Below are 19,213 nucleotides of genomic sequence, written 5' to 3'. Positions count from 1 at the left end.
TGCATTAATGTTTAAAAATACATTTGTTTGATTGATTTTGTAAAATGTTGAAATTAACATTAATAAATGCTGAAGCAGCAGTCCATTGTTAGGTCATGTTAACTTATAGATTTGTTCAATGAAACATTGTAGAGCGTCAACATATTGTATAAATATTTGTATAGCAATTTGTATAAAAAACTAAAATACACCAAATATTACATGAAAACAAATGAAATTTTATTAATACTCTAGTTTTATTTTAAAAAAACGTTTCCTTGGCATCTCAGTACAATTTTACAGTCTTAAAAATCACTCCATAAAATACATAGACACTTACGTAGTAATGGAAATGGCCATTTTGGTCATTTAAGTCTATTCTCTGAGAGAGCATAATTAGAAATACATCTACTCTAAAATTCAAGCTAAAACTTTAGGGATGAGCAGTCCACTGTTAAATCTTCAAGTTAAAAGTGAATTCTTGTGTGAGGAAAATGTCTCAATGTCCTCATGGCAAGCTATCATCAAGATTACTCTGCAAGCGGGACTGCAGATGGGTCACAATGCTTCTCATCATTCCACTCAGATGTTCGTGCATCAGGCCCAACTGGTTGGGTGAACAGTGACCGAGTTCCTCTGAAGTCAAGCGTCCACCAAGGGCTACAATATCTGAGAGCAAATCGTTAGATTTGCTCTCTTCAGCAATCAGTCCTGAATCTACTCCCTCTTCTGATGTTTTGTCATCTGCCAAAAGTTCAGAGAAAAACAAAACAATGATATCAAGTCATTGATATGAACACCTCACCAATGATTGCAAGATAGGGGGAAATTACCTTGAGCCTGAGCCTCTCCTGGTGTTTGCTCCTCATCTTGGTTTTGAGGAAGCTCCATCTCTTCCGGCTCAGATGTCATTTTCTCCATTTCATCAAAACTCTTGAGGTCATCAGAACGCCCTTTTCTCTGTACAGTTAAATGTGAGTTGTAAGAAGCATCTTCCATAAGTAGAATATTATAATTTAAATAAGCTACAAATTACCTGCTGTTCATAATATGTTTTAAGTGCTTTCCTCACATTGGACAGCTTGGGTGAACGAATAGGAAGTGACTTGATTTCACTAGGGGTAAGGGCACTCAGGTCTCCAACTGTTTTAATGTTCCTGGCTCTAACAAGTTGGCCAAAGCCACGAGGCCTGAACACACAGAGAAAAACATGAACAGCAATTAAGTACATTTTTACTACAGATATCCCTGGGGGGAAAAAATGAGGATGTATTTTGAGTTCACCAAATCCTCTCAAATTGCCAGTAAATTAAAAAAGAGAAATAAACAAACTGAACCCAAGCTGTACTGACGGGGAAATGGCCTGCCTTACCACATGTTGGAGGATATCTGCGGTAAAACAGCTTCTACAGGGGTAGAGCAACCAACAAGTGCTGGATAAACACAATCTTTAGCAATAGGACGTGGTTCCTGGCTCATTTCTGAAATCTACGATAAAGAAACAGGATTTTAACACCATGTCCATATGGAACTACTGTTCAAATAAACTAAATTCTGATACAAAGATTAACATGAACAGTATTTAACTAACAACACTTTATTAACATTTTCTCATTATTTATTGAGTTCAAAGAAATTATGACCTTAATGAATAAGCAGGGTGTATGACGTTAATATAAACAGAATCAAATATTTTAAGTGCATTACAAGAGAAAACATACCAGGCATTTTTTAGAGCTTTTGGATCCAGGGCTACGGAGGTTACGTGGACTTAGACTTGAATAGCCTTTTGTGGGTGTAGTGATATACTGCAGGAACACACAAACAGGCCATGAAAAAAGTTGAAACAAATCAAGCAAAGTTTTATATCTAAATCGAATCATTTCATAACTCAAAAAACAAAACAAAAACACACCTTTGACTGTCCACTTAAGACTTTTGACCTAGGTGAGCTTGTGCGAATAACAGGACTACGTCGATCAATATCATCGGCCAGTTCTTGATGGTAAATTGGAGTTGCAAAAGACACTCGACGAGACTGAACAACAACAGTAGTTACATATACTGGCTTCATACAAAGAGAAAATCATCTAACCTTGCATTACAGTTGAATCAATTAATATTTAGACTACTGGACTCACATTCAGAACACTGAAAAATACCTTGTGAAGGGGGGATGGGGTATCTTCTTCACATGTTCTCTTCTGTCCCTTCTTCAGAATACTGGTAGACGGAGAAGCGGATGGTGACCAGACACGAGATCGGTTTCTGCTCGGGCTCTGGCCAGGCTCTAACTCACCACTGAGCGGGTCTAAAGGTTTAGGCTTGGATGGAGAATCTAAGCAGGCTTCAGGGGTACTACTATGAGGTGGTACAGACAACTCTTCTTGTATATCAGCAGAAAGAGCCCTGTTGTCAATCTGAGTGTCTTCATCCTTCTCGATGAGACCAACATCCTTGTCAAGTAATTCTTGGCCTTTTGAGTCTTCTGGCAACACAACTTTTTCTCCACTCAGCTCTGAAACAGCAAGGTCTTCACTTTCCTTCACTCCATCCTCCTGCTGGACATGGGAAGACTCTAGTTGCTCCTGGCATATAGGTGCATCTTCCACTGGGCGACCTTGACTTGGAGAGGTGTCTTGAGGTGTTGAACTCTGGAGAGGTTCTTGACTTATTGAAGGGTTGTCAAATTCTTTATGCTTTGGACTATCTGTGCACCCAGAACTCTCTAATTGATTAGTCTCAACCTCCAGGACTTTTACAAACACATTGTTTGATTCATCCGTCGGTTTGGATAATTCTAGCTGTGTTCCTTCCTCTGCTTCAGACAGTTGAGAAACAATTACACCAAGCTTTGTAATGGGGCTTTCAGAAGACAAAACCTCGGATGGGAGTTGAGCAGGCAAGGCTGTAAACGGCTGAACATCAGCAACTTGGAATTGATCAATTGCGGAGCTCCTGCTTTGCTCTGAAATGGGTGTTGGATTTGACTGCTCAAGTTGAGAGTTCAGGGTGTCTGCAACAAGTGGAACCTGCTCATTTTTCAGATCCTGCGATTCTTGAAAGTCACTGCCCTGTGACAACATGTCCTGGTTGTTTAAAAAGCAGTTGCAGCTTTTAGATCGTCTACGTCCACGGCCCCGTCCCTTGGTATGTGGACATTTATGCAAACCGTCAGTCTTTAAATCTTCTGATTCAGCCGGTGAAGATGAATTTGCTTCTCCACCCTCTCCCTTATCACTACTGACCTCTTTTTCTTCTGTATCCATTTTCAATCCTATATCAGTTTGCGTTTTTAATTCTATGTCAGTTTTTAATTCTGTATCAACTGTGTCATCATCTGCTCCTTTTTCAGAGCTAAACTGTTCATGAGGTACACTATCAGGGGCAGGAATCTCTTTATCATTTTGCTCAAGTTTTTGATCTTTGGTCTCACTAACTGAAATTCCCAGACTAGTTTCAGGATCCACCTCATGCTGTGACATCTCCATTGACGTCTCCACTTCTGATTGAATATCAAGATCCTCCTTATCTGGAATCTCAGTAACTTTAGCTTCTGTGGCAACTGATAGCACCTCAGTGGACAGGGGTTTCCGCAGTCTCTTTTTAGGCCTTGGCCCATCTTCTCGGCTATCAAGGGTTTCAGACTCTGTGTTGTCAGAAGGCAACAAACCTTTAGATCTTCGAGTTCTGTATCTACTAAGCCCTTGAGAGGAATCTTGGCTCGTATTTAACTCTGCATTTACAGTTGATGTAACATCTCTATTAGAGTCGGTCTCTTCTGCAGTTCTCCTCCTCATAGCTCTTCCCTTCACTACAGTCATAGTTTGGGAGTCTGTCTGACTCAAATCTTCTTTGGTCTGCAAACGAGAGATTTCTAGTAACTGAGATTCAGATCTCCTTGTCCTTCGCGTCAAGACAGTTTGCTGGCTATCAGCCTCAGAATCAGAAAGAGAAGTCTGTGAATGTTTCTTTTTCAAAGAGGATGCAGCATTTTGAGAGTTTTCATCTGTCTCCTTGTCTGTGGATGCATCAAGTTGTGTTCTAGTCTTCTTCGGAGGTCTACCCCGTGGCAGTTTTTTAGTCTCATTGACAGTTGGCAGTCTCTCTCTGCTTTGGCTATCCGATTGGGTTACAGGTGGACTTTCGGGAGAGGATGCAATTTGCCTTGACAGTGGAAGTGCCTGTAAAGACTCTGCAGATAAATTCTGTGAATCACTTTGGCCAAGCTCTCCTTTTCTTCCTTTGCTTTTCTGCTGGTCACCTTCCACTTTACTGTCCTCAAGAACCCTACTTCTTCTTCCAGTCAAAATGCTACTTGCTGGCACAAGTATTGACTTTGGTGTATTTGTCATTGAGTCTGCAACTTGACTAGGTTGTTCTTTGCTTTTCATCTCCTCTGGATCATCCCCTGGGCGAACAGGTTTACTTCGCCGTCTGCTCGACCTTCTTGGTTCTTGACTAGATTGAGAATCAGCAAAACTCTGTGAATCTTTTTCAGGTGAGTCTTGTTCATTCACGCTGACTTTGGAGACAGGACTGCTCTTAACACCCGATGTTTCATTTGATTCTTGGGTCTGGGTATCAGGGACCACATCATCCTCATCAGTACCATGACAAGGATGACCTCCCGTTGACTTGCTCTCATCTTTTGTCTCTTTCCCAGCTTTCTCATTTTGATCAGATGGGTCAGTACTGATCTTTTGAGATTTTTGAAAGTCCTCTTTTGTAGTCTGAGGTTGTGAGTCATTTGTAGTGCACTGTGATACCTTTGAAGAGTCTAGTCTACTTGATTTCCGGGTAAGTGGACCAGTAAATGCAACAGTTGCAGGACTTGATTTCCCTTCAACATACTTCTCTAACGTTATAAACGATTGACGCCTGCTATTGGGTTTAGGTGGTGTACCTGATATCATATCAGATGAAGTCGAAACATTAGGGCTGGTCCCCTCTAGTCCACTTTTCTCATGAACACTTTCATCAACTGGGACGCCATTGGATGGAGACTGATCCTTCTCTGAAGTTTGATCTATATTTTGCATAGATTTCTCTGGTGTTTCTACATCTGATCTGGTGCCTTCTTGGGTTACTTCAACATCTGTGGACGGTTCTTCACTTGGGGCAACCTCCTTGTGGAAGGAGACAACATTAAAACCAATTAATACACATGCACATATATCCTCCATATAATAAAATCAGCAGTGCCAGAGTCTGAAAATAGCTGTTTTACCATCAGCTGAACAGCAGCCTCTCCCTCATGTTGATCCCCTTCATCTTTTGTCAATTTTTCCCTAAGAAGAAAACTTTTGTTTTAATACATTGGGTAAAAAAAAAATAGTGAGCAAGTCCATAATTCCAATACGTACATGGACTCCTCCTGACTTTGAGTATACTGTGAAAAAACTGTGGTGTCCTGGGAGGCATCCAGATTATTATAGAGAGCAGGAATGTCAGCCCTTATGAAAAAAAAGTTAAAAGTTATTTATATATATTTATTTATATATATATACACATATATATATATACACACATATATATATATATATATATATATATATATATATACATATACATATACATATACATATACATATATATATATATATTTTTTTTTTTTTTTTTTTTTTTTTTTTTAAAGACAAAATTAATTGAGTTGACATCATACCAGACCTCAAAGACATGATAAAATGAAAAACATACTGCCTTGCACAAAAAAAAAAAAAAAAAAAAAAATCTTGACATGGTAGATAAAACTTACCGTTTAGTCCTTTTGACCTCTTTCTGGTGCTCAGTCAGTACTCTCTCTTTTGTTTCGGGTGGAATGAAAACAAAATCTACTGATGCCTCCTCCTCAATAGCATCTCGTTTCAAGGGCTTGGGTGATCCAAAATCCAGCTTCACCTAGAGAGGGAATAGGTGATTTGTGAAGGGAAATTTTCAGGTTCAGATTTTTTTTTAAATTTTTTCCCTTAGTATTAATTTCCCATTAATACTTACTGAAACTGGTTTTGCTAAAGGTACAGTGCCTTTTCCTTTAAGTTCTTCTGCCCTCGCCAGAAGAGAGTCCCTCTTTCCCAAAGTCATCATCTTTACCCCACTAATTTGTGCATCCAGCTGAGAACTCTCACCCTTATTAGAGAACATAAAACATCTTTAGTACGCTCTTAAGAACAAAGTAAAAAACAAACAGGGGACAACATATTTGATCGAGGTAAACCACACTGCGTTCTTCAGGTTTTATATAATTGTTAGGAACACTAAACGCACCGTATACTGTCCACTGCAATCATCTGGTGCATCAATGGCTTCAAAACCAGGTAAAATCAAGGGAGTTTTCTGCTTAGCCTGACTTAAAACAGACCTAAAAAAAAAAAAAAAAAGAAAGACAAAAAAAATTGGTCACTGCACAAAAAAAAAATGCATTCTTGATTTAAAGATCCGAATATCTGCCTATATGATGACATGCTACTCAAATTCCCAACAACGGCATGATTACATACTTGAGAGGCTCAGGATAAGTCAAGGTGAGTGCATTTCCAAAGCTGGCATTCCAGAACTGAGTGACCACACTGCGAATTTGCTTGCTCTTGTGTGGAAAAAACACACAGAGCAAGGGCGACAACACAGCAAGCATCTCATCATTGTGCAGAGTCAATTGTGTCTGAAGGCAGCCGAGCAGGTCTGTGGCCAGTTTCTCCAACTAGGAAATAACAAAACACTACATATCAGGGCTGCTTCCGTTTTCGATTTTAAAATTACACCTGGGTAAGTTCTTACCTTGTGTCCGAGTGTTGTACCGGGCTTTGATGGTTCATCGTAACTTTTATAAATGAAAAACAGTGTTACACAAAGAAAAAAGAACATTCAATGTTTGAAGGATGATAAAACTCCACACACCTGGAGAACTGCTCATAGAGGTGTGCGAGTGGTTTGGTGAGGCTAGACAGCACCTCTTGTATAAATGTGGGCAGTGTGATATTACTGAAAAGAGTAGACAAGATTGAGACCACCGGCAAGCCAAGTCCATTTAAAGCTCCACAGGTGGGCTCTGCAGATTCTTCTGAGGGGTCCACAGAAAGAAATGCATCTAGAGTCTGCATCAGGAGAGTGTGGAAGGTTGAGAGATTCCCCAGAGCTTTGCTTCTCTTCCGTACCCAACTCAAAGGTGTGTGAGGAGCTAGAGATTGGCACATGAAAATATGGTCTCACAGTGCAATTACACAACTTTGCCAAATTTGAAAAAAAGCAAAATCCTTACATTTCATCTTCTGCTGAAATTGTGGGGTGTAAGGAGAGAAGTCCATACTCTCAATGATGATCAGCAAGATGTTTGCTATTGCATCTAGCATAGGCAGACTCTAAAACAACAAAAAGTTGACAAAAGGTAGAGAAATAGTATAAGAAACCCCAATTAGGTGCACATTTAAATAAAGGCTGGAAGTGCCGTACCTTCAGAGCATCGCTGTCAAGAGAGGCAGAGATCTTGGCACACAACTCTTCACAGCATATGTTCTCGTCTGCGGTGGCTACCAAAGCTGAGCAGCGAGCAAACGCCTTGTAAAGCCTGGACCAAGTACTGATCATGGCCTTCTGAGTGATCTATTAAAGAAAGTCAGTCAAATTACTACATACAATTACATATTTGCATAATACCCAAGAATGCATGGTACAAAAGCTAAGATGGACTCTTACCGGGGGTAGGGCTAAACCAGGCAGCAGATGAACGACTGGAAACATCAAGGCACTGTAAATGGCACTGAAGTTATGCTCCAGAGCATCTCCTTGATTCACTTCATTGGTCTGTGAAGGAACAATTATTTATCAATAGTAGCGAAATACAAGGTTTGAGTGGCACTGAAATGTACATTCATACTACAGGACAGATGATTTAAGTTTAGTACCTGTGTGATGGTGTCCGTTAGAGGGTTTACCACTAAAGTCCACATCCTCCAGAGCTGTTTCTTGTTCTTTACTGCTTCCACACTCCCACTAACCGCTCCTAAAACAGCCTCTCCAAACGCCAGGGGCGATGTAGGTCCACAAAACCCACAGCTCACAAGAGTCTCCAGGCTTGAGAAAAACCTGCCAGATGACAGAGAAAGTTTTCGCAGTTAAGCAAACCATTTCAATGGAAACTCTTAGGTTAAATGCAAGAAAAAAAAATATTTTTCTCCACAAAAACATATATATTGGGTATTAAAAGATGTATAGTTACCTCTCATCTTCAACAAATGATGAAAGCTGGTTACTTTTGTAGAATAGCAGTATTAGGAAGAGTGCAGGTGTACCCTGGAAAAGTAGATGTGGAGAAACTTTATTTACAGATTCATAATACAAAAACCTGCATGAAATCAAAGGGTGAAAAACTGATAAAGATTTTTTTTTTTTACCAATTTACCAAGGCTTTACCATTAGCAGAAAAACAGAACTTACATTCAACACATCCATGTTTGCCACTTGATAAGCTGCAGAACCAAGCACCTTCTGAGGGATTCCTTTAATAGTGGCTTCCAACAATACCTGCAGCCAAGAGTGTGAGCAATGAAAATGTTTCAGTCGAACCAACAACATGCATAAATATTTAGGACAATACAATGACTTTAGTTTTTGAAAAGTTATTTATGCTCACACCAAGGCTTCATTTGTGATGAAAAATATTGTAACACTAACATTGTGAAATTGTCACAATTTAGTTTCAACTAAAGTAATAGTAATATATAAAAATAGTATATATATTAGTATAGTATAGTATAGTATAGTATAGTAATATATAAAAATGTTATTTATTCTTGTGATGGTCAAATTAATTTAGCAGGTCATTTTCAACATGAAGAGCTATCTTACCAGTGCATGTTCAGCAGGCAGAGCATCTGAGGACAAGATGGATTGCAAAGCCTGTAGGAGAAGTGTAAGGACCTCTGAACCCTGACGTTCCTTCTTATTACCTGTTGACGGGGGTGACAGGAAATCTCTAAATAACTATGAGCCAGCATCCACAACACAAGAATCTGTGCAAATTATCTTTGACTTTTGTAGCTTAAATGTTCACCTACCAGCTTCTATAGCTGTGCTGACAGAATCAATCAGGTTGCTCCAAATGAGATTAAGAAGTGCTTCTGTAGAAAATAAATACTCATATGAGGTGATGAACATGGACAGCATTCATTTACTGACTGATCTAAATACTAACAACAACAACTAAGTCAAAAGTCAAGGCATTTAGTCTACATTATGCAGATGACATTATGGAGCATAACATCGTAATACCTGGTGCATGTTTTCCCACAGTACTGAAGCCTTCTCTGACGGCTGATATGAGGGTAGAAGCATGTCTGCTGAAGGAGGAAGGGCTGGTGAAGAGCGGATGTGTCAGGGGTTCTGAAAACAAAAACGTTACATTGACATTTGCTAGATCCGAAGGATCCTTCAGTCATCGTAAAGAGAGGTTTAACATATTAGGCTGTAATAGTACATGCACCTATCCTCAGATAACTAAACAAATACACACATTCATGTCACACATTAACTTTGTACAGTCCCTGAAGCCCAAAGCATCACAGATAAAGCTCAGACAATACTGTGTATATAATTACCCAGACTGAGTTGAAGATTTTCTTTTGCAGCTGTGGTCGTGACCTCTGGACCCACGAGCCAGTGCAGAAGCATCTCTAGTCCCAGGAGCTGAATGGAGTGGTAGGACTGAGGCGCCTGCATGCTGCTGTTCAGATTCATGCGAGGAGTAGTGCTCGGCGTGCTGCAGGAGGGAATGCCTGGAGAACAGGGAAAAGAAATTATGAACATGCAGCTTATATATGACTGTGCAAGCAGTCACAAAATTGAATTGCACAAACAAACAAACAAAAACACTACACCTTTAAAGTTATTAGCTTTTTACATTTAAAGGGTCATGAAACCCTAAAGCACATTTTTTGAGATGTGAACAGGTATGTACAGGATGCACATCACTGAAAACACTGAAAGTACTTTTACCAAGAAGTGGAAATTTGCATTGACGTTTTTTTGAGCAATTTTGTTCTTCTGGATTGAAAAGCAAAGTCAAAGCAACGTCTCGGACTGTGAAGTAGAAGCGTGCCTTTGGAGTGTGTGGGCACGATTCTACGTCAGCCAGTCCTCTGCATTTATTCATGAGAATGAGCTCTTTTAACCCAATTAATATGCTGTATACGCGCAAGACCCTATTACAGCGGAACATTCAAACATGCAGCACATGCATGAGAACTAGGGGTGTAACGATTCATTTACTACATCGATGTATCAATTTATATACCAATGATTCAACTACATGGATCTGTGCTCAGCAAGTTGGCCTACCGGACAACATATCAATCTAATATCGTTTTAAAAGGTAATCAATCGATTGTATCGATAATAGGAAATAATGCATTTGATTTAAGCACGTCAGACTTTATGTGGATGTTTTTTCTTAGCACTTTTAATGACCAAGGCGTTAAACGTTACTCAGTAAGTTGCTCGCTGTTTGTAGCAGTAGCAGCAGGTTCAGCCACTGCTCATTCAACCTGAAGAGATGTTGGTTGCACTTTTTTTATATTAATATTATATTTTATTATTTTTATGTTGAAAAACAACAGCAAAAGTAGCAGGTAAACCTACTGTTAATTAAACCTGAAGAGATGTTAGTTGCACTATCTTTGATATTAGTATTGTAATATGTTTATGTTGAAAAACAAGCAGAAGTAGCAGTAGTAGTATGTTGGTTGCACTTACTGTACTTTTATGGAATATGAGAGCACAAGAGTGTTAACCTAACAAGTTAACCTAAACTGTTGATTGCACTTTATTCAAATAAAATGTGAAAGCATTTGCCATTATTTTACTAATAGTAAATAGTGCATTTGCCATAGTTTACTTGTTTGTTTATATCCATAATTAATTGATATTTGATTCCCTTAAAATAAACAACAGGAATCTAGGAAACTTCACCTGCACGTATTTATTTCAGTCACACTGATTAAAAATTTTGGCTACAAAGGTACAGAATCGATTTCAAGTCACTGAATTGTTTCGAATCGTATCATTCTAAATGAACCAATATCGTCCTTGAATTGTATCGACAATCTCAAATCGTGATACGAACCGAATCGTTATTAAAATGAATCGTTACACCCCTAATGAGAACAGTTTCTGCACGGAAAGACACAATAGGTGCGTTTACATGGAGCACTTTAATCGGTTTAAAAGTCCAATCCGAATTAAAGATGCTCCATATAAACACCTCAATCGAAATAATAATGCCCAAACTGAATGAAACTAATCGTTTTGAGAGGGTTGGGATAAACCTTTTCATGAACCGATCAAACGAAAAATGTAACCATGTAAACGACCTGACCCGATTACTTTTAAGTGTGCGTCCATATGTGACGTGATACAGCGCGTGCCTTCTCAACTGTCTGACCGCGCGCCGCGCTCACACGCAGGATAATGTTGAGAGGAAAGTACATTTTTCTGAGGGGTAAACTTTTTATTTCATTAGAAGTTATGAAGATAATGTTGCAGGGTATATGCAGGAATCCTGAAGATAATTTCAATACCTTTTTAAGACTTTTTAAAGACCTTCTCAAAATATTTTAAGACCTCATCGCACTTCAAGTTCTAATCAGCAACAAACCTTTAATAAACAGTTGTAGTCGAATGTAGAATCTCCATCGTAGGCCAATTTTGTATCGTTTATATTGCATATCTGTTTCGCAACGTATGGAGGCCGACACATCACCTAACTGCGCATTTCGCAAAATACATGACGTCACCCGTAGACAGCGCTCGCCAGGGATGGAGATTAACTTTTTTCAAAGTCAACCATTCAATGTTTTTACCAGCCACTTTTTTGTTTTTAACTGACATTGTGTAACTACATTTGAAAATTAATACTACAAGCTCTACAATACTTAAGCAATTTATTTAATCTCAAGTCTCAATGAAATACTGACATTTTCACAATGATTTGTGGTCTTTTATGGCTTCCAGTTTTATGGTTTTTAGTCCCAAGAATGAAACTATTAGTTTTGGCATCTTTGAAGCCTGTTGTTAACACACTGAGCAGAACATTGTCAGTAGGGATGCACCGAAATCAAAATTCTTGGCCGAAACCAAAAAAGAAGAAACCAAAGCCGAAAACCAAAAAATAAAATCCAAACTAAAATGTTTAACTCGACCTCACTCATGTACATTAAATAATAATGTTCATGCCTACTGGCCTGCAGAAAGGTACAGAAATTGAATAAAGTAATCAAATGTAAAATAACTGCACATTTAACTGTTTAAATGAAAGATTAATCCTTATTAAACTTACAAAAGCTATTCAATCAAGAGCATTGTTTAATGTCAAACTAAATATAAGGACATCACTCAGGCAGCAGTAAAGTCTACTGAGCCTTTAAGACCTGATGCAGGGATATGCTCTTCTTTCTCGACTGTGCACACTATACAGTTCACTTAAGGCATATTCAGACTACATTGTACTACATGTTGATATACTTCTTGTGTGAGTTTGTCCTTTTAAGCGCAAGACTTGAAAGAGAACTCAATATTTGCACGCTTTGAAACGAGCATCTTCTCTCAGCGCGCGCGAGTCTCACAGCGCGTCTTCATGCGAGTGATGGCGGAGAAAACGACTGGTCATATGCGCACATACGGCAGCACTCACATGCATTGAGCAAAGTTTACAAAGAGGTGAAACAGCTCGGTAGGTGAAGCGAGTTTACCCGCCACAACTCAAAATCAGCCGCATTTGGCTGGTGGCGGTGCGAATGTCCATCCCTGGCGCGCGCGCTCCGAGCCGATCTCAGACTGAGCACCCCGTTGTTTTTTAATACTTATGGGGATGAAAAGAAATATATTCATAAATACTTTTTGGAGTCAAACTCTTTTGACAAAGCTTGAACAAAATACTTTCAAAATGTAAGAATTTATTTAAGGGTCTTAATTTTCCCAAAATTGATTTATCACCTTTTAAGACTTTTCAAGACCCCACGGATACCCTGCATAATGACACATCCTCTCATCTTGACAGGGTTTGTCCCAGGCACTTTTTACGTCAGCTGCGTCTGACAGAAGAATTTATTTTTCTGAGATGATTACACTTTACAATAAATAAATAAATAAATTGCTTTTATAAAAGTCCTGGTGGCCGCTGAGAGTTGCTATGGCATCCCGTGAACACATTCCAGCTGCTGGAGAGGACAGAGTCGACATTTCTGATGCGGCAGAACTGCTCTGTGATGATTGCGATTGAAAGTCAGCACATGTAAACCCCAGATTGGTTTAGTTTAGATAACGTCTCATGTAAACAGTCCACTAAATTTTTTAATCGGAATGACAAAAAAGTGCATGTAAACGTGGCAAATAAGTTTAACAACACTCACCATGTGGATCATATAGATCAGATACAGACCGGAGCGAGCACGTTTCAAGTTATAGACATTTAATATACTCTAGTGCTCCAAACATGGACCAGCACCGTCTATTCACACATTTAAATCATGTCATCTTTACATGAAATATATGTGCAAATAAGGACACTGATATAGCTGTACGTCTGATCCTTAACGCGATGGATACACAACACAATGATGTAGACTAACAATTCAAAGAATGGACAAAAAAAGTAACTATACCGTTATTATTTCCGTGTTAAACTGATGCATGTCGTTTGTTTTGAGACTGTAGTACTCTTAAATGTACTGAAAATATTATTAGACCTTTAAATGTTCTACTGCGTTTCTCCCTCGTTTTGGCAGTTTGTTAAGGTTATACATTTAAAATGCATCAAGGTGCACAACTCATTTCTCTCCATGGTTATATTATATTATTCATGTGTCTGTCTAATGAGTGTGTTGTAGGTTTGTTTTATTAGTCGTTTTCTCCCTTCTTCCAACCCTCCTTTTTTAGGCTAAAAGTGAACGACCAGGCTAAAACTTGGGTTTCATGGCGTTTTAAACCTAATAAAAGCTGTAATCTCATTCAATCTGCTTAATATTGTGTTATGATAAACGCACAATAAAATGAAATAAGCCGTACCTGTTTTAGGTGTATTAGGGGTGCCATTGCTTGGATTAGGGGTACGAGCAGGTGTAGCTGGACACTGCAATGGAGAATCAGGAGGAAGTGTGCTGTGCAGTAGAGGCACGCCAACCTTTAAGTAGGAGTGATGGAAAGAAATGTCTTGCTCTAATTAACCATGGCCATACATCACCGTTACAACTGTCTGCAAAGACAGAAAATCAGCCTATCAACGTAAACAGTAAAAATTACCTGCTCAAAGTTAGTTGACAGGTTGGGCCCGAGCTTGACTACGAGATACCACCACACCTCCAGCTTGGTGAGGAGAAGGGCCTCAGTCCTGACTTGGATGGAACTGAGGGGCTGCATGAGGAGCTTCAGACGTTTACTGCTGCACAGGATATCTGCTCAAGAGAAACCAGTTACAACTTATCAAACAGGCAAAAAAGTCATGAACTGTCGCTGACCAGGTACAAAAGTGCTCCCACACCTATTTACACACATTCCTGAGCTATGCATAAACACATCAATGACTTTCCACAAAGCACAATTTTGTAATTCTCTGATATTCCCAGGTTTTCCATGACAGTGGCTATTACACCAAAACACATAAGAAACTTGCCTGGATTAAGGGCAAAATTGTCAATGAGGCTCTTCCAGGCTATGAAAGCAATCTTCTTAATATTAGGAGAAGAGTTTCGGAAACCCAGCTCCTCTAAATACAGCAAGGAATTAATAAAAGCACCGCCTTTGTGGAGCAACTGAAAAGAGACAAACACATCCTTATCCACACTGGCAATCTAAAGATTCAGAAGTGGAAAATTGAGACTTGAAGAGCAGATTTGGTGACTGAGCATCTTACCTTCCCCAGAAGTCTCACAAACAAGGGCCAGAGCTTAAGCATATTCGTCTCATTCTTAGAGGCAAAAAGTTTCTGCATTTCAGGGATGAGCATCTGGAGGCAGCATAGCAGTAGAGAAGCATTATGGTTATTTACATTTTATTATATATGCAGAACAAAAAAAAGCTGTTGCGTACATCCACATAACACTTACAGAGGACATCATTGGCTCTACAATAGCAGCCACCTCCTGCTGTTTCTCCAGAAGTAGAGGCATGCCCATTTCCAGTGCTGCTGCGGCACGCAAACGCACTTTATTGGCGGAGTGAACCACAAGAGGAATAACCAGCTTGGCCCAGCACACGGCTCCAGCAGCCATCTGAGTGGGGGCCTGCTCCAGCAACCTGACGTTCATCACAAAATCTTATTTACAGAGTATCTCAAGTATGAAGAACACCGTAATATGGCAGTACCAAGAAAGACAAAGTATGTGAGACTTCAACAAACCTTATGATGACATTGAGGGACTCATGGTCAATGAGGATGGACTGAACCTCTCGGGTCTGCATGGCCTCTAGACTCTTGAGAATCTCTGGGGCCTGTAGAAATGTAGAAAACAACATTTTAGCCACAAAAGATGAAAAATCAGGGGGAAAGAACAACAGCTGGTTTACTTAGACCAAACCATGTACAGTGAACAAACCTTTTTGGATGCCACCTCGTGCGGAAAATTCTGTTTTGAAATCACCCATAATGCTCGTGTACACGTAAACTTCTCCTTGGACTTTACCACAACATTACAGAGCGTAGACAGTATATCTTCTGAAATATTTGCTGAAGTAAAGAATGCAAAAAAAAAAAGGATTATGAATGCTACTTATTATTGAAAAAAGTATATTATCCTAAAGAAAAGATCTTCTATAACCTGGTATGACTGAAACGATGTGCGAGTGGAAGACACAGAATCCCAAAGCCTGCAGTGCAGCTTGACACAGCTCCTCGTTCTCACTGGAGATATGAACCTGAAAGAAAAAAAAAGGTCTACAGGGTTGATACCTAGTTAAGATATGCAGCTTTCTGAAATTATTACCTTTTCCTTTTTTTTTGGAGAAACTAAATATTGTTATACACAAAGTGGCATTAAATTAGTCTCAATTCATAGAAACAACTTACCAAAAGAACTTTACTAAGACGTGCAAAATGCTTCACAACCACAGGCAGAAACTGCCGGCCTTCCTCTCCATTGAGACGGCTAGGAGAAAGAAAGAGAACAACAACAAAAAGTTGATGATAACATTTACATAAATACAATTTTCAAAAATAGACTGCTCATTTGCAGTCTTGCTTGACATACAAAGACCAGTGAGGTAGGTTCACACACACATCAAGCAAACACAGTTGACCATTTTTTAACACTTATTTGATGTGCTCCATATATTTATATGTGTATAAAAACCTAAATTAAATTTGACCATCATATAATGCATGAGCTTCTTCAGAAAACTTGGATTAAACCGCTATTCACATGGCCTTTGTTTACAATCTGTTCTTTAAGAACTTTTTTGAAGCGAGACGATTTTGGTGGATTGAATTTTCAGTGGAGGGACAGCAATCTCAGGTTTCATTAAAACAAAAAAAAATATCTTCACTTGTTTTGAAGATGAACAAAAGTGTAATGGTTTTGAAATGACATGAGGGTGAGCAAATGACAAACATTTCCTTTTTTTAAATAACGCAACACTTTGTTTAAACAGCTTCCGAATTGCAATTTTATATTCAGTGTATGTAGTTGTCAAAAAAAACTATCACTACAATGCTAAAAGTGTTTATAAAGTAAAGCAGACATCTGACTAAACCCTACTCAACAGAGACAGACACCAAAACTTCAAGCAAACACTTACTTTGCGATGGTGATGTAAGCATCTGTCTGCTCTGACAGCCCAGCTGCTTCATCTTCCAGACACTCCAGAAGAGGAAGGAGGCTAGCACTAGATAGAGGCACTGCAGCCATCATCCTCACAACCTGAAAGATACAAAAAGCTAATTAAAGAAATGCATAATGCATCAATAGGGGGTAGTCATGGCCTAATGGTTAAAGAGTCCGACTGATTCTGATTCTCAATACCCGCAGGAAATGACTGAGGTGCCCTGAAGCAAGGCACCTAACTCCCAATCACATATCGGGCACCACAGAAAAAATGTTTGCCCACTGCTCCGGGTGTGTCTCAACAGTTTACAGTGTGTGCACTAGTAGTAGTGAGTTTATTGCCACATCAGCATCACTGGCTATTACATAGCAGATACATATTCAATATTTAACAAAATATCATAAATAATTAAATCAAACATTCCATTAACAAAGAATAAATATGCATATGTACAAAATGAGTACAATTATATAAAAGAGTCTAATAAAAGAGAGTTAAAATCACTAGTAGATTAAGCAGTCTAAAAGGATGTTTTATTGTGTGTGCACAAACTTGGATGGGTTAATGCAGAAGCCAACTATGGGTTGTGACATTTCAACAAAAATTATCATCTATATATTTATTAAACATTTTCAATTTTAAGGGGTATTCAGTTGTGAAACGGGAGCAGGGCTGTAGTTTTAAATCCAAGACCTCTTGATCGTTTAAAAATATATTTAGAAACTACTGTGCCCTTGGACCTGTAGGACCCTAGAACAAGTCTCGCCTTTCACCACACTTGCTACAGCCTTCAACAAACATCATACATTCCTGCCATTAATAGTCAATTAAAGTATGCATAATCAGCATGTGTAAAAAGTTAATATTTTAACTATGTCATGTTATACTGGTAGTGAAAGTGAGCTATAATAATGTATGCAGGACATCGTGTACTCTTGATGCACATACGATATCTGACGCATAAATGGCACTAATGTATTTAATAAAAGAACACTAGAAGAAAATGCAGTCATCTACAATTCTGTACTGACACATTTGGGGAGAAAAATCCCTAGATTCGATGGTTAGCTAGCCAGGTTCACAAGAGGCTAATACAAATACGCCATCCATCTTCATTAAAACCCTCTACGAACGATCATAACGCATTCGCTTTTAATTTATATCAAGCTTTTACTGATGGGTGTGCTCTAGTACGTCTATCTGTCTGGTATGTAAATATTAGACCACCTTATCGTTTGTATTTTAAAGCTATTGTGTTAACATGTGCGTTGAGCGTGAACTTGTGGGCACCTCGCGAGCTACAAATAACGCTGGAGAACAAAATATGGCGTTTATTGAACACTTTAAAACACCGTGTAGGTTTTCGTTGTGATCAATCTAAGTTAATCCAGCAGGAACTTCCCCTACAAAGACTGCAGAGTTAGCGAGCTAGTTACCATCATCATGTTACCCACCCAACCCCCTTGAACACTCACAACAGACACAACTCAAGATGTCTCACCTCGCGCCTGAGGACACGCTAACAACCACTGAAGGCGATATCATCGACACACGATGGATATCAGAGAAATCGGAGGAGTTTATACTACTGTGTTTGTAAACGACCAAGACTGCGCTGCGTCTGTCCACTTCTCACTCCCCGCGAAAATGCTGGCGCCAAACATGACGCGCAGTTCACACGTCACCTTCAACCCGACGTCAACTCCGCCCTCTCATAAATTATTTATTCAATGAATTAAAATACTTTGCCACAACTTGAATGAAAACACAATTAAATTAGGAAAATATGGTCTTTTTTTTATTATTATTAGTAAATATGCTTATTATTATAGTCTGCAAATGTACAGGGGTAGGCTATAGGGGTCAAGGGACACACAATAAGAGGGCCAAGAGACTTAATAATTAAAATGTCACATAAGCTCAAATATTTAGGCAAAGTGTAACCTGCATTATATTTCTTACTCTGAAGAACTATCTAAAATGAATCTAAAATCATTCAACTATTTGTTGAACCATCAGTTTGCTGCAGTGTTCAAAAACATTGTATTGGCAAATACGGTTTGTTTGTTTTTTCTATTAGCATTAATTCGTGTTATGTTGTGCTGAGCAGAATCGCTAGTTATGAAGAATGTCTACATGAACAAATTCTGCTTCAAGAGATGAAAATATAATAATTTTCTTTTCTTTGTGCGTTCTAAACCCGTATAACTTCACATAAGCCTAAAAGATCATGACGAATGTTGGCAACCAAACAGCTTTGGTAATTAAATTATTTTTTATGTTAACGTGCGCGCACCCACACACACAAACACAGGTTTGGAACAATATAAAGGTGAATAAATGATTACAGAATTTTCATGTCTGGGTAACTGTCCCATTGAGAAAAGGTTTTCATTTTACATGTTTCTTCAGCTTCATGCACTGTATT

The 19,213-nt window shown here is 38.8% G+C and overlaps 1 protein-coding gene across 1 annotated transcript; it reads right to left on the bottom strand.

Annotated features, from left to right (window-relative positions):
• Nucleotides 1–197: 197 nt before the first annotated feature.
• Nucleotides 198–18,451, bottom strand: rif1 (replication timing regulatory factor 1). The gene is made up of 36 exons (XM_067443740.1): nt 18,287–18,451; nt 16,759–16,880; nt 16,031–16,109; nt 15,783–15,879; nt 15,561–15,691; nt 15,365–15,456; nt 15,072–15,261; nt 14,879–14,971; nt 14,639–14,777; nt 14,269–14,420; nt 14,035–14,149; nt 9,573–9,749; nt 9,247–9,357; nt 9,033–9,095; nt 8,824–8,924; nt 8,413–8,499; nt 8,195–8,268; nt 7,881–8,061; nt 7,672–7,779; nt 7,429–7,578; nt 7,238–7,337; nt 6,877–7,156; nt 6,757–6,799; nt 6,480–6,679; nt 6,247–6,340; nt 5,977–6,108; nt 5,738–5,880; nt 5,346–5,435; nt 5,210–5,270; nt 2,142–5,108; nt 1,895–2,017; nt 1,701–1,787; nt 1,352–1,467; nt 1,016–1,169; nt 813–939; nt 198–723 (listed from the first exon to the last, which is right to left on the bottom strand). The coding sequence occupies exons 2-36, from the start codon at nt 16,869–16,871 to the stop codon at nt 488–490; spliced, it is 7,206 nt and encodes a 2,401-aa protein (XP_067299841.1). The 5' UTR covers nt 16,872–16,880; nt 18,287–18,451; the 3' UTR covers nt 198–487.
• Between the last annotated feature and the right edge of the window lie 762 nt (nt 18,452–19,213).

This window comes from Pseudorasbora parva, chromosome 5 (assembly GCF_024679245.1).
Source record: "Pseudorasbora parva isolate DD20220531a chromosome 5, ASM2467924v1, whole genome shotgun sequence".
Taxonomy (NCBI): domain Eukaryota; kingdom Metazoa; phylum Chordata; class Actinopteri; order Cypriniformes; family Gobionidae; genus Pseudorasbora; species Pseudorasbora parva.
The sequence above is the reverse complement of the archived record's forward strand: the minus strand, read 5'-3'. Positions and strand labels throughout refer to the sequence as shown.